A 16,710-nucleotide genomic window follows, 5' to 3' on the forward strand; every position below is an offset into this window, starting at 1 on the left:
CCATACAGCCCCCCCTGTAGACACTGCTATACAGCCCCCCTGTAGACAGTGCTATACAGCCCCCCCCTGTAGACAGTGTTATACAGCGCCCCCTGTGGACAGGGCTACACTGTCTCCCCATACAGTGCTATACAGCCCTCCCTGTAGACCAGGGGTCTCAAGCACGCGGGCCGCATGCGGACCCTGGGGCTGTCATCTGCAGCCCGCGGAACACAGAGTCGCTAGTATCGGCTCTGCTCCGAGACTCTGGAATTCCCTGACATCGCTGTCCACATATGAACAGCGATGTCTGGGGCTTCCCCAGAGTCGGAGTCCCGGGCAGAGCGCTAGTACAGGCTCTGCTCCGGGACTCTGTGGAATTCCCTGACATTCCCTGACATCGCTGTCAACATATGGACAGTGTGTCAGGGTCTTCCCCACAGCGGAGTCCCGGGCAGAGCGATAGTGGCTCTGCTCTGGGACGCTGTGGAATTCCCTGACATCGCTGCCCATATATGGACAGTGTGTCAGGGTCTTCCCCAGAGCGGAGTCCCGGGCAGAGCGCTAGTATCGGCTCTGCTCCGGGACTCTGTGGAATTCCCTGACATCGCTGCCCATATATGGACAGTGTGTCAGGGTCTTACCCAGAGCGGAGTCCCGGGCAGAGCGCTATTATCGGCTCTGCTCTGGGACTCTGGGGAAGCCTCTGACATCGCTGTCCATACATCGACAATGATGTCAGGGGCTTCCCCAGAGCAGGAGTCCCAGTGATGTCCAGAGCACAGCTGGAGTCCCAGGAAGAGCCTACTAGCGCTCTGCCCGGGACGCCAGCTCTGGGGTTGCCCCTGACATCTCTGTCTATATATGGACAGTGTCAGGAGCAGAGCTGGAATCCCAGGCAGACTGCCAGAAGCGGCTCTGCTCCGGGACTCCAGCTCTCGGCAAGCCCCTGACATCACTGTGGTAGCATCTGCGGAGGGCACTGTGGCAGCATCTGCGAAGGGCACTGTGGCAGCATCTGCGGAGGGCACTGTGGCAGCATCTGCGGAGGGCACTGTGGCAGCATATACGGAGGGCACTGTGGCAGCATATACGGAGGGCACTGTGGCAGCATCTACAGAGAGCACTGTGGCAGCATCTACAGAGGGCACTGTGGCAGCATTTACAGAGAGCACTGTGGCAGCATCTACAGAGGGCACTGTGGCAGCATTTACAGAGGGCATTGCGGCAGCATCCACAGAGGGCAGTATGGTATTATCTACAGAGGGCAGTGTGGCATTATCTACAGAGAGCACAGCGGCAGCATCTACAGAGGGCACTGCGGCAGCATCCACCGAGGGCACCGTGGCACTATCTAAAAAGGGGCTGTCCAATCTTGACATGTGTGTCTGCTAACTGAGCTGCCGGACTGCATTTAGCGACACTAAGGGTATGTTCACACGGCAGCCTAATTTCAGACGTAATTCCATGTACTCGCGTTTTGCGAGGCGTCAATTACGGCCGTAATTTGGAGCTGTTCTTGATTGGATTCAATGAAAAACGGCTCCAATTACGTCCCAAGAAGTGTCCTGCACTTCTTTGACGAGGCAGTCATTTTACGCGCCGTCTTTTGACAGCGACGCGTAAAATTACAGGTCGTCGGCACAGTAAGTCGACGTATTGAAGCCGTATTTTCAGGCGTAATTCGAGGCGTAATACGCCTCGTTTACGCCTGAAAATAGGTCGTGTGAACCCAGCCTTAAACTGGAAAGCTGGATTGTTGAAATAAGCACGTGGAGAAATATCTCAAATTTTAAACCTAACGGTATTATTATAGTAATGTAGTATTATTATTCTAGTAATATAGTGTTATAGTAGTTCAAATAACTAATTGATTAACAATAATTTTGTATTGTATCACGTTTTAAAGTAATACGGCCTGTCAACTTCCCATTTTTTCTATATGCGGCCCACTTACCCGGCCGAGTTTGAGACTGCTGTTGACAGTGCTTTACAGCCCTCCCTGTAGACAGTGCTATACAGTCCCCCCTGTAGACAGTGCTATACAGCCCCCCCTGTAGACAGTGCTATACAGCCCTCCCTGTAGATAGTGCTATACTTTCAAGTATCACAAAGAGGGACAACCGATGCGGCGCACAGTGTGTCGCGGCAATCTTTTTTCTTTAAGCCACGCCTCTAATTCCAACCCAATCGTCGCCCATACACACCACAGTATCATGCTCCCATAGTGCCTCCCACACAATATAATACCAAATAGCTGCCCCCACACAGTATAATGCCCTCTTGCTGCCACCATACAGTATAATGCCCCCATAGCTGCCACTATACAGTATACTGACCCATAAATGCCCCATACAGAATAATGCCCAGACAGATGCCCCAAACAGTATAATGCCCACAGATGCCCCCATACAGTATAATGCCCACACAGATGCCCCAAACAGTATAATGCCCACAAATGCCCCGATACATTATAATGCCCACACAGATGCCCCCATGCAGTATAATGGCCAAACAAATTTCCCCATACAGCATAATGAGCCATAGCTGCCCCATGCAGCATTATGCCCCATATCTGCCCCATACAGTGCTATGCCCCATACAGTATAATGCCCCATAGCTGCCCCATACAGCTTAATGCCCCAAAGCAGCCCCCATACAGCATAATACCCCCTTAGCTGCCCCTAGTGCCACTGCCCTTGTAGATAGTGACACAGTGCCCATGTAGATATCGCCACCCCCCAGCTGTAGATTGCGCCATTGGGGCTTTCTCTAGGAGCGGAGTCCCGAGCCAGAGCATAGGTCCGGTATTCTGCTCCTAAAGTGAAGCCTTGTTGTCACTGTTTCTATGAGAGGAATCCCCAGCGAGGTCATCGGCAACGGGGATTCCGCTCTAGGAGTAGCCACTGACGTCACTGTCCATATATGGACAGTGACATCAGGGCTTCACCGAGCACAGCGCTTAAAGTAGCGCTGTGCCCGGGGAGTCCCCGGCGAGCGGAGGAGCTCCCTCTTCTCCTCCACTGTGAACTAATTCTGAAGCAGGGAGCTGATGGTTCCCTGCTTCAGAATTGAGTTAGACAGTGGAACATACCCCCTGCCGCCCGGGACAGCGGGACACCACCCAGATGGTTGGGAGGTATGTGTAGCCTATGGCAGAGCAGGGAGATACCTCCCTGCTCTGTTATAGTGTTCAATAAGATCTGCGTCCGAAGGATGTAACTATTGAATGTGACGTCGCTACCGCTGTAGCAGCCATAGCGGCTGCTAGCGCAGCCTCCGGACACAGGGGGCAGCACAGGCCCCCTCATGCCGCAGGCCCCGTAGCAGCCACTATGGCTGTTACAGCGGTAGTTATGCCCCTGCTCTCGGTCACTTCCTGACTTTATAGTCGGGAGTTATGAAAACAGCGAGGCTCGCTGAGCTACGCTGTTTCAGTAAGTCCCATAGTAGTGAATGGCAGTTACGGAAGCAGCGTTGCAATCGAGCTACACTGTTTATCTGTAACTACTATTCAGTTCTATGGGACTTACGGAAACAGGGTAGCTAAGCGAGCTACGCTGTTTCCTTCTTTATAGTCGGAATTCACCAGCTTCAGCCGAAACACAGAGTGGCAGAAAGGGGTTTAGGGGGCCCCGTTCTAAAGATAGGTGCAGGTCCCAGAGATGGGACTCGCATCTATCTGACATTTATGACATATCCTGTGGATATGTCATAAATGTCCCTGGTGGGATAACCCCTTTAATGAAAACCATGACGCAAATGTGAACAGAGCCTTACATTTATAGATTCACAGTTCTAACCAACCAGGGTAACTGTAAGGCAACTGGCTGCAGCAGGACCCCTTCCTCACTTCCTTTGTCTGCAATAGGAGACCAGGCACACTAAACTCCACCTCCAAGCAAAGCCCCATCCGCTCAGCCAGCCAAAAATGGAATGCAATGTTCCTTTAATAGGCGTCTCTTACTCCTGGGCGGTATAAACCTGGTTAATGGGGACATGTAATGAATTCTATTCCCAAACAGCTTATTCACACACTGTTGTCTTCTATGAGCCTGAGTCCCTGGCTGCTTTTAGACGATTACCGAGTGATCAGCCACTCGAGGGCTTAGTGAGTAAACCCTTAAATCTCCGATCACTGACATTATAGACTTATACTTGATAGGACATTGCCAGCCTTGATTTAAAACTGGAGACAAGAATTCTCTGAGTAAGCTTTATTGATACAATTATTTAAAGGGGTTGTCCCCAGACCATATTCAATATTAGGGGTTATGGACATTATAGAAGGTGGTCCCCACTAAGGAGCCCCCTCTATGAGCCAGAGCAGAGGAAAGCTCTCTCTCTGGCAGACGTGACCAGTCCATGGACAGCCATTCACTTGCAAGGTCAGCATGTAATACAACATTTCTCCTGTAGTGGCCACTGCAGAGCTGAATAAAACTCCAGCTATATCAGCAGTTCGGTGGGTGGTGTGGGGGGGGGGGGGGTTATGAAGCCGGACCCACTTCAATGGGGCAGGTTACTGTGACAAAGCTGTTGTCTTGATGAGACAGCCCCTTCAAAGGGTAGCTCCAACCTTAAAATGATTAGCTTTTTTATTTTCTAGTTAATTTTTGGCACCGCTGTCCATCCTTTGTAGATTTTAATTATTCAATTATGAGATCCATCTATCCAGATATGAACTGTACCAAATCAACTATTATAAGTGACACCAAAATAACTAGAAGGTTGTCATAGCCCTGCCTTTGTTACTAGTGTAACAACAGCCCTAGGATTGGGCTATAGTAGGGCCAGCAGGGGGCGGTGTGAACCCTCCTTGTCGCCAAGGGATTTGACTTGGGCTATTCCAGAAAGCGGAGTTACTAAGGGTAACCCCCGGTCTTCACTCCTTAACCCCTGTACAGGGATGATGAGGACTTTGCTGCGGGGTAACCCCAGGCCGCTACACCCGGAGTAGTATAGTGAATGTAGCAATAGGTCAGGGCAGGTGGCAGGCACGGATGGTCAAAAACAGGCAGATTGTCGGTAAACAGAATTGCATTGTCAGCGATGTTCTTATATACTTCTATTACCAGACTGGCTGTCAATACGAGCAAGAGTGATAGGGGGATGTAGACAAGCAGAAATCTCAAATAATGGGCGAACTAGGGGGTTTCCAAGGTCCTGCAAAACCCCCTCTGGGCCTGCCACCACTAGGGGGAGATCACTGCATATGAATGTATTATTGAGTTCATGCTGTGAGCTCCCCCTAGTGGTCGCTACAGGAAGACGGAATTGGATCAAGTTGGGCTATGGATATGTGAAGGGAACCAGGGGATTTGAACTCTTTATTAAAAAAAAAAAAACAACAGAGCCCTGACCTTTATAAGAATTCGGGGCCTATTTATTAACTAAATTAAAGGTACACTGCCCGAGACCACCACTAACCCTCGCACCATCCTAAACAAAATATAATATAATTACAATAAATGGTTAAGCACCATAGACCTCCAGGGATACTAGAAATTAACCCATAAGCACCATGTTTAATATATATCAATATTAACCCCTTCTTCACCAGGGGTATTAGGTATTAGCCACTCAACCACTCTAGACCACCAGGAGTATAACAGGTACGTCACCATGTAAAAGTGGATGATGTCATTAATGTGGAACGTTGGCAACGTTCTGTCTCCATTGTGGGCACCAAGGCTCTGGGAACCCGCCTTTAAAATAAGGGTTTCCCCTGAGGCTTATATTCTGTCAATGGCAGAAGTAGAGGGGCGGTCATGATTGTCAACACAAATGTACAGGCGCCATATTGTGCTGGCGGCACCAAGGAGAGCAGCCATTGGTATATTAATTGCCCTGCGCCTGCACTCGCCTCTCACCCTGAACAGTGTTGGAGATGGGTACGTTGGGCTAACCCTCAATCATCAATATGGTCTAAGAGGTTATTTGCAAGTCAACCCATAAAAATAGAGCCTGGCAGAATGTGATTGGCTCCAAAATTTGCTCCAAATAGGGTTTTCATCTGCAGGAACTTTGGGTTTTCTTATAATTGGCTGTGTTCACATAACATTTGGACTTTCTGTTTGGCGCATACATTGGGAAAAACTCTGAATGTGTGTGCCGAACATAAAGCCCCTGTCTGGCGCAGTCCATTGTACACCATACAGTGGCATACCTCATCCATAGGCTCCCAAGATAAAAAAAAGTCTATAGACCCGTTCAGCAAATAACCGCCAAACATATACACCAAACGTGTTGTGCACATAGCCTTAGGGGCTCTTTATTTTATTCGGACCTGGGCCTACTGGGTCTACTAGTTATTTTGCAGCCACCGCTAGGGAGAGCTCAATGCATACTGTAAATTCAGCTCAATAATAATAATACAGTTTGCAGTGAGCTCCCCCTACTGGTGGCTGAAGGCAGACAGATATTATAATTTATCTCTATTTCTATTACGGAGATTTGTCCGAAAAATGGAGCTCTGACTTCTATAATAAATAATTAAGAAAAATTCAACACAAAATGTTGGACCTAAAAATTACATGATGATAAAAGGTGGACATCCCTTTGAAATCACATCTATAAGAGACTCATAGACCAGTTTTTAGTATGCAATATGCAAATTATTCCACCAGAGACAGTTTTGGCCAATTGGATGTATAGCGAGGGGGTCACCTAATTGGCCAATGACACATTAATTTGCCTATTACGCCCTAAAGTTTGAAGATGTACCTTTGGAGGATTGAGGGCCGGTTAGTGGGTGCAGATGTGACCCTTATATTCTGTTATTTAGGGCATTTCGCTCCAACATTACAGGGTCTGCCTGGAGATAGAGCACTAAGCACTGTGTACAGATGAATCAAGGAGGATTGTGTAATTCCCGTTACGTAATGACTTTTGTCAAATCATCAAACGTCTGCGTGTTCCATAACCCAGAGATTATTCCTTTATCTGACGCAATGCGATAAGTTTCAAAGTGGAGGGAGGAAAGTGAATTTGGCACCGACTCAGCCTAAGAGGGTTGGGAGGCAGATGAGATGTCACACAGGGTGTGAATACTGCCCAGATCAAGCTGTGACCTAATACTGCAGATTATACTCCATGTTATTATACCCAGACCCATAAATATCCACCGTGTTTTATAACTATTATATCAAGTCCATCTATAATTAATAAAACTGATGACAGACACAGATTTATCCAATCACAAAGTACACTCTATTAGATATTAGATCAATTCTTGTGCATAGGGGGCAGTATTATAGTAGTTATATTCTTCTATATAGGGAGCAGTATTATAGTAGTTATATTCTTGTATATAGGGGGCAGTATTATAGTAGTTATATTCTTGTATACATGGGGCAGTATTATAGTAGTTATATTCTTGTATATAGGGGGCAATATTATAGTAGTTATATTCTTGTATATAGGAGCAGTATTATAGTAGTTATATTCTTGTATATAGGGGCAGTATTATAGTAGTTATATTCTTGTATATAGGGGCAGTATTATAGTAGTTATATTCTTCTATAGAGAAGGTAGTATTATAGTAGTTATATTCTTGTATATAGGGGCAGTATTATAATAGTTATATTCTTGTATATAGGGGGCAGTATTATAGTAGTTATGAACTTGTATATAGGGGGCAGTATTATAGTAGTTATATTCTTGTATATAGGGAGCAGTATTATAGTAGTTATATTCTTGTATATAGGAGGCAGTATTATAGTATTTATATTCTTCTATATAGGGGCAGTATTATAGTAGTTATATTCTTGTATATAGGAGGCAGTATTATAGTAGTTATATTATTGTATATAGGGAGCAGTATTATAGTAGTTATATTCTTGTATATAGGAGGCAGTATTATAGTAGTTATATTCTTGTATATAGGGAGCAGTATTATAGTAGTTATATTCTTGTATATAGGGGCAGTATTATAGTAGTTATATTCTTCTATATAGGGGCAGTATTATAGTAGTTATATTCTTGTATATAGGGAGCAGTATTATAGTAGTTATATTCTTGTATATAGGAGGCAGTATTATAGTAGTTATATTCTTGTATATAGGAGGCAGTATTATAGTAGTTATATTCTTGTATATAGGGGCAGTATTATAGTAGTTATATTCTTGTATATAGGGGGCAGTATCATAGTAGTTATATTCTTGTATATAGGAGGCAGTATTATAGTAGTTATATTCTTGTATATAGGAGCAGTATTATAGTAGTTATATTCTTGTATATAGGAGGCAGTATTATAGTAGTTATATTCTTGTACATAGGGGGCAGTATTATAGTAGTTATATTCTTGTATATAGGGGGCAGTATTATAGTAGTTATATTCTTGTATATAGGAGGCAGTATTATAGTAGTTATATTCTTGTATATAGGAGCAGTATTATAGTAGTTATATTCTTGTATATAGGGGCAGTATTATAGTAGTTATATTCTTCTATATAGGGGCAGTAATATAGTAGTTATATTCTTGTATATAGGGGCAGTATTATAGTAGATATATTCTTGTATATAGGGGGCAGTATTATAGTAGTTATATTCTTGTATATAAGGGGCAGTATTATAGTAGTTATATTCTTCTATATAGGGAGCAGTATTATAGTAGTTATATTCTTGTATATAGGGGCAGTATTATAGTAGTTATATTCTTGTATATAGGGGCAGTATTATAGTAGTTAGATTCTTCTATATAGGGGCAGTATTATAGTAGTTATATTCTTGTATATAGGAGGCAGTATTATAGTAGTTATATTCTTGTATATAGGGAGCAGTATTATAGTAGTTATATTCTTGTATATAGGAGGCAGTATTATAGTAGTTATATTCTTGTATATAGGGAGCAGTATTATAGTAGTTATATTCTTGTATATAGGGGCAGTATTATAGTAGTTATATTCTTGTATATAGGAGGCAGTATTATAGTAGTTATATTCTTGTATATAGGAGCAGTATTATAGTAGTTATATTCTTGTATATAGGGGCAGTATTATAGTAGTTATATTCTTGTATATAGGGGCAGTGTTATAGTTGTTATATTCCAGTACATAGGGGCAGTATTATAGTAGTTATATTCTTGTACGTAGGGGCACTATTATAGTAGTTATATTCTTGGCGATAGGGAGCAGTATTATAGTAATTATATTCTTGTATATAGGGAGCAGTATTATAGTAGTTATAGTCTTGTACATAGGGGCAGTATTATAGTAGTTATATTCTTGTATATAGGGGCAGTGTTATAGCAGTTATATTCTTGTATATAGGGGCAGTATTATAGTAGTTATATTCTTGTACGTAGGGGCACTATTATAGTAGTTATATTCTCTTATATAGGGGAAGTATTATATTCAGTACCGCTGGTACTGACAAACATAGTAGAGTAGAAGTCATCCTATGTGTCTTGCCTCCTTCTGTCTTACAAGGAATGTAAAAGGGGAGCCAGAAATGTATTCAGAGCAGTTGTTACTTCCCTTCCCCCACACTTCCTGGCAGTTCATACAAATGACTCAGCAGGGGGCAGTAATGAGCACAGGAGAAAGCTCTGCCCTGAGGCATGATGGGAGCGACATTCAGAATAACATTTGGTGTATTTAGCACTACCTATTTTGAATGTCTTTACAATAAAACTTTACTGCATCATCGATATGTTTATTATTTGTGACTGGAGATATTCATTCCATTTCGGGCCTTTTGTTCATACATATAATGACTCTGGGCAGTCTCATGGCCCCTACACGTCATGTGTTTAACGTATGAGAATCTGTTGTGTTGTAAAATTCACTGCACTAAAAATTAACCAGAAGTCGTCGCCGTCACAAGCAACAAGAATTTTGAGAGTTTCCCACGAGAAGTTTTTCTTACTACCATTAAAGAAAAAGTAGCAAGAGATAAGTTTTTCAGTGTCTGTTTCCTTGTTGGGATAAAGTCAGAATGGAATCTCCTGCGGGAAATAACAGACCCTTGATGACGCCTCTTGACATTTCTGCCGGACATAGGAGGCAGACGAGAACAGTGAAGGGTTAACAGACTTATCAGATGTAGACCAAGAGCTGCCTGGCTCGAGAGTAGAATAGATGATTAAAGGGGTTGTGCAGGATCTGTCGAGATTAAAGGGTTTGCTTCTTTTTCCAGAAACAGCGCCACTCTTATCCATGGGTTAGTTCTGGTATTGCAGCTCAACTCCATTCAAATGAGTAAGGCTTGACTGCAATGCCAGACACAACCCATGAATAAGATCGGCACTGCTTCTGGGGGGGAAAAAAACAGACCCGTTAAAACAAGATTAAAAATGGCGCAGGTCATACTGGTGTAGAGGATCCTCACAGGGGATTGTCTAGACTTGATTTAATTGTATCAAACCCTCAGCTGTGAGAAGTATTAGGTCTGTACAGGTTTTCAGCCTCTGGATTTAAACAAGAATTTCCCATTCCGTAAAAGCAAGCAGACCTCTTGAAAATGGTGGGGAACTGGTATTCAAACTTTATTAGAAAGTTGCAGAACTTTTCATGATATGATGATTTAGTTTTGCGCTAGTTTTTCATAACTACCGGCATTTAATGTTGTTTTTCTTTTTTTTTCTTCTTTTTTTTTAGGGGAAATCAGCAGAAAGTGGCGCAGTTGAGGAGTCCGCACCACCGTCTGTGGCCAAGCTCGCCGGCTTATTTGGTGACACCTTGAGCAGTGCTAGGAAAGAGGTGATTACCAGGCAGGACCTAGGTTCCCTGTGAGATACCACCATAATATGATGTGATATGAAGTTGGCCGGAGATAAAACATTTCTATAGGCAGGATCCAATTTTGGTGGCCTCCACCAAGAATCTAATGTCTATGGGGGCTGCCAGACTGTTCCCCAACAAGTATCTGATAGGTTGGACTTGTTTCGCCCCTTAGATATTTGACGCCAGAGATATCGGATGGCCATTTACCTCTACCTGGACCTTCAGCTGTGTCAGGGGTGATACTTGTCAGCCAAAAATTGTCCTACTGGGAGCTAGACCACAATGTTTTAGGTCATGTGCACATGGGTACATCACTATGGTGCCAATGGAACCTCAGTACCACGCCTTTGAGATTGCATAATTACCTGGCTGGAACGAATGTCTTATAGGTCAGAAATTAATGTTTTGTTTCGCTCCTTGGAAGTTCTTGAGTTTTGAAGGGATCTTGAAGGACATTTTCCTGTTTCTCTCCTCACAGCTGACCTCAGGAAGGAATTCAGTTGGCCATTTTTGTTCTTCATGGTCAAGATACGTGAATCTGAAGATGTCTACCAGCTTCTTACCCCTCCTCCTTTATTGGAGTTAATGGGAGTAGCAGGGGTGATGTCTTCTAGAAGTCATATCATGTGTATGGCCAACTTGAAGGTCTAAGATTGGCTTTCTCGGCGCATATGTCAAACGTAGTTTACAAGTGATATGTGAACAGAGCCCAAGGAATTTTACAGTTCTACACCATAGAAACCTCCCAAGGGGTTATGGTCCTTCCCGGTCGTATTCCCAGGTCACAGTCCCCAGAGTAGTCCCCGACTGGCACTGGATACGCAGCGGGAACGCCTGGAGCGGGAGCAGGTGCAAAGTCAGAACAAAGCCAAGGGTCGATAATGATGCAACAATCCAGAGGAGAAGACGGAGAGGAGCCAGGGGTCAATAACAAGAAGATCGACCTATAAGTGTCAGGCGACAAAACCAGAAGGAGTGAGAAGATGGTGTAATCTAGAGACAAGTCTAAGGTCAAGGTCGGGGTCGAAACTTAAGATAAGAAATTTACCTTTGATATACAGGCAGTGGTTTCATGCAGAATCTCTTTTTAAATCTGCCACCAGGTGTGACATCACCAGAGCAGGCTGGTTGTCATGGAGGCCCAACTTGGCTGGCGCTGGATCGGGACTGCCAACCATCAAAGAAAAGCGGGAGTAAGAGCAATCTTGGGTTTCAGAATGATTTCTTGCCCATTTTCAATTATTGGTAGTCACCTGCATCGGCCAATAAATGAGATGGCATTTCCAGCACCAGGATCCCACAACAATCAGATTGTCATAAAAGTAATTTATCGGGACAATCCTATAACATTTTTGACTTGCTATCACAAGAGCTTTACAAAGTTTCCATAACTTCTTCTCATTAGCCCCTTCTTGTAATTGTCTGGGGTCCCAACATCTGGACTTCCACCGATCAGACTGCGTATAACATCTCTAATCACGTTCCCATAAAGTAATTATTGGCAAAATATGTTAAGCTTTATTTTTGCTGGACATTATTCCATAATGTTGTGTCTTTTCTTTCTAAGGTTCCGCCACATAAGGTCACCAGAAGGAAACCACCATGTTCTCTGCCGCTGCCTAAGCCCGAGGTTACTAATAATGGGGATGAGGTGAGTTTCAGTGAAGTAGAAGAAGGTCCTATCTGGTACCCATCAAATCATCAGCCATGAAGTGAGGTTACCCATCACCTTAAGGCTATGTTCACACGGAGTATTTTGCCGAGTTTTTTGACGCGGAAACCGCGTCGCAAAATTCGGCAAAAACGGCCCGAGAACGCCTCCCATTGATTTCAATGGGAGGCGTCGGCGTCTTTTTCCCGCAAGCAGTAAAACTGCCTCGCGGGAAAAAGAAGCGACATGCCCTATCTTCGGGCGCTTCCGCCTCTGACCTCCCATTGACTTCAATGGGAGGCAGAGAAAGCGCATTTCGCGCTGTTTTATGCCCGCGGCGCTCAATGGCCGCGGCCGAAAAACGGCGCGAAAATCGGCGTGCAGGGAGAGGAAAATCTGCCTCAAAGTTCCAAACGGAATTTTGAGGCAGATATTCCTCCCCCAAAATACTCCGTGTGAACATAGCCTAAATAATCAGCGGGAAGCAGAGGGATCATTTATTCCTTTTTTTAACAGCTCCACACAGCTCTTATAGACATCAGTTTAGTGCAGTTCATGTAAGAGTTTCATACCCCCCAAAACCTTTACATTGTGGTCTATACTATCGATAAAGACCCCAAATGTCACACTCTGATCGGATTGGCTCAGAGTGTACAGCACTAATGCCATCATACAGAGACAGATCTAGATAGATAGAGCACACAAGAAAATGGTGACAGCACACTGCGAACACCAATGTCACCTAAGCCGCTAAATATAAATAAATATGCATTACTGCGAAATTTACTTACAATAAAGGGGTTCTTAGCGCACATTTTGATCAAATTGTGTGGTCCCACCTGCCGCGACAAGGCGACCTCTATAGGTGGGAACCTACTCCGCACATACACCCAGAACTGGGACTAAGCCTACATATATCTGTGGATGTCCCAGTTCTGGGTGTATGCACAGCGTAGGTTCCCACCTCAGAGGTCGCCTTGTCGTGGCAGGTGGGCTCACAAAATTTGATTAAAATGTCCGCTAAGAACCCCCCTATTGTAAGTAGATTTAGCAGTAATGCATATTTATTTATATTTAGTGGCTTAGGTGACATTGGTGTTCGCAGTGTGCTGTCGCCATTTTCTTGTATGCTGTATAAACCATTTGCACCGGATGCGTCACCATTAAAATCAATAGTGATGCAAACGGAAACCTATGGTTTCTGTTTGTTTCAGTTTGGATTCCATTCATGGGTTTCCCTGACGGAAAGCTCTGATGGAACCCATGAACGGAGTCCTGACACAGATGTGAAAGAAACTTTAGCTAAAATATATGTTAAAACTCACTCTTGTCCTACTAGTTAAATTCATTGGTTTGAAATAAGTAATTTAGTTCTTTCTGCTCCTGTTTTCTTATAGAAACTGTCTCCCCCACAGTCACAGATTCCTAAAGTCAAGGTGAAAAGCTCCCCTCTTATTGAGAAACTTCAGGTGAGTAACAGTGGAGAATATATAATGATGCATGCTTTCTATAAAGGAGCTGCACGGACCATGCTGGTATAACCTGGGTATCTTCTGTATATAATTATATATGTACAGCTGGTATAAGTTATACATCTTCCTGTATATAGTGATATGGAGCATGCTGGTATAATCTGGGCATCTTCTGTATATAATTATATATGTATAGCTGGTATAAGTTATACATCTTCTTGTATATAGTGATATGGAGCATGCTGGTATAACCTGGGTATCTTCTGTATATAATTATATATGTACAGCTGGTATAAGTTATATATCTCCCTGTATATAGTGATATGGAGCATGCTGGTATAACCTGGGTATCTTCTGTATATAATTATATATGTACAGCTGGTATAAGTTATACATCTTCTTGTATACAGTGATATGGAGCATGCTGGTATAACCTGGGTATCTTCTGTATATAATTATATATGTACAGCTGGTATAAGTTATACATCTTCCTGTATATAGTGATATGGAGCATGCTGGTATAATCTGGGCATCTTCTGTATATAATTATATATGTATAGCTGGTATAAGTTATACATCTTCTTGTATATAGTGATATGGAGCATGCTGGTATAACCTGGGTATCTTCTGTATATAATTATATATGTACAGCTGGTATAAGTTATATATCTCCCTGTATATAGTGATATGGAGCATGCTGGTATAACCTGGGTATCTTCTGTATATAATTATATATGTACAGCTGGTATAAGTTATACATCTTCCTGTATATAGTGATATGGGGCATGCTGGTATAACCTGGGTATCTTCTGTATATAATTATATATGTACAGCTGGTATAAGTTATACATCTTCTTGTATATAGTGATATGGAGCATGCTGGTATAACCTGGGTATCTTCTGTATATAATTATATATATATATATGTACAGCTGGTATAAGTTATACATCTTCTTGTATATAGTGATATGGAGCATGGTGGTATAACCTGGGTATCTTCTGTATATAATTATATATATAAAGCTTGTATAAGTTATACCTCTTCTTGTATATAGTGATATGGAGCATGCTGGTATAATCTGGGTATCTTCTGTATATAATTATATATCTACAGCTGGTATAAGTTATACATCTTCTTGTATATAATGACATGGAGCATGCTGGTATAACCTGGGTATATTCTGTATATAATTATATATGTACAGCTGGTATAAGTTATACATCTTCTTGTATATAGTGATATGGAGCATGCTGGTATAACCTGGGTATCTTCTGTATATAATTATATATGTACAGCTGGTATAAGTTATACATCTTCTTGTATATAGTGATATGGAGCATGCTGGTATAACCTGGGTATCATCTGTATATAATTATATATGTACAGCTGGTATAAGTTATACATCTTCTTGTATATAGTGATATGGAACATGCTGGTATAACCTGGGTATCTTCTGTATATAATTATATATGTACAGCTGGTATAAGTTATACATCTTCTTGTATATAGTGATATGGAGCATGCTGGTATAACCTGGGTATCTTCTGTATATAATTATATAGGTACAGCTGGTATAAGTTATACATCTTCTTGTATATAGTGATATGGAACATGCTGGTATAACATGGGTATCTTCTGTATATAATTATATATGTACAGCTGGTATAAGTTATACATCTTCTTGTATATAGTGATATGGAGCATGCTGGTATAACCTGGGTATCTTCTGTATATAATTATATATGTACAGCTGGTATAAGTTATACATCTTCTTGTATATAGTGATATGGAGCATGCTGGTATAACCTGGGTATCTTCTGTATATAATTATATATGTACAGCTGGTATAAGTTATACATCTTGTATATAGTAATATGGAGCATGCTGGTATAACCTGGGTATCTTCTGTATATAATTATATATGTATAGCTGGTATAAGTTATACATCTTCTTGTATATAGTGATATGGAGCATGCTGGTATAACCTGGGTATCTTCTGTATATAATTATATATGTATAGCTGGTATAAGTTATACATCTTCTTGTATATAGTGATATAGAGCATGCTGGTATAACCTGGATATCTTCTGTATATAATTCTATATGTACAGCTGGTATAAGTTATACATCTTCTTGTATATCGTGATATGGAGCATGCTGGTGTAACCTGGGTCTATCCTGTATATAATTATATATGTACAGCTGGTATAAGTTATACATCTTCTTGTATATAGTGATATGGAGCATGCTGGTATAACCTGGATATCTTCTGTATATAATTCTATATGTACAGCTGGTATAAGTTATACATCTTCTTGTATATAGTGATATGGAACATGCTGGTATAACCTGGGTATCTTCTGTGTATAATTATATATGTACAGCTGGTATAAGTTATACATCTTCTTGTATATAGTGATATGGAGCATGCTGGTATAACCTGGGTATCTTCTGTATATAATTATATATGTACAGCTGGTGTAAGTTATACATCTTCTTGTATATAGTTATATGGACCATGCCGGTATAATCTGGGTATCTTCTGTATATAATTATATATGTACAGCTGGTGTAAGTTATACATCTTCTTGTATATAGTTATATGGACCATGCCGGTATAACCTGGGTATCTTCTGTATATAATTATATATGTACAGCTGGTATAAGTTATACATCTTCTTGTGTATAGTGATATGGAGCATGCTGATATAACCCGGGTATCTTCTATATATAATTATATATGTACAGCTGGTATAAGTTATACATCTTCTTGTATATAGTGATATGGAGCATGCTGGTATAACCTGGGTATGTTCTGTATATAATTATATATGTACAGCTGGTATAAGTTATACATCTTCTTGTATATAGTGATATGGA

The 16,710-nt window shown here is 41.9% G+C and overlaps 1 protein-coding gene across 1 annotated transcript in view; it reads left to right on the plus strand.

Moving 5' to 3' along the window:
- The window catches only part of RCSD1 (RCSD domain containing 1), a 75,073-nt gene that overhangs the window by 38,801 nt on the left and 19,562 nt on the right, over positions 1 to 16,710 (plus strand). Inside the window, exons 2-4 of the mRNA XM_075854668.1 lie at positions 10,581 to 10,682; positions 12,274 to 12,357; positions 13,755 to 13,826. Of these exons, the coding sequence (XP_075710783.1) occupies positions 10,581 to 10,682; positions 12,274 to 12,357; positions 13,755 to 13,826 (258 nt within the window). The remainder of the gene's footprint in view (positions 1 to 10,580; positions 10,683 to 12,273; positions 12,358 to 13,754; positions 13,827 to 16,710) is intronic.

Source organism: Rhinoderma darwinii, chromosome 2 (assembly GCF_050947455.1).
Source record: "Rhinoderma darwinii isolate aRhiDar2 chromosome 2, aRhiDar2.hap1, whole genome shotgun sequence".
NCBI lineage: Eukaryota > Metazoa > Chordata > Amphibia > Anura > Rhinodermatidae > Rhinoderma > Rhinoderma darwinii.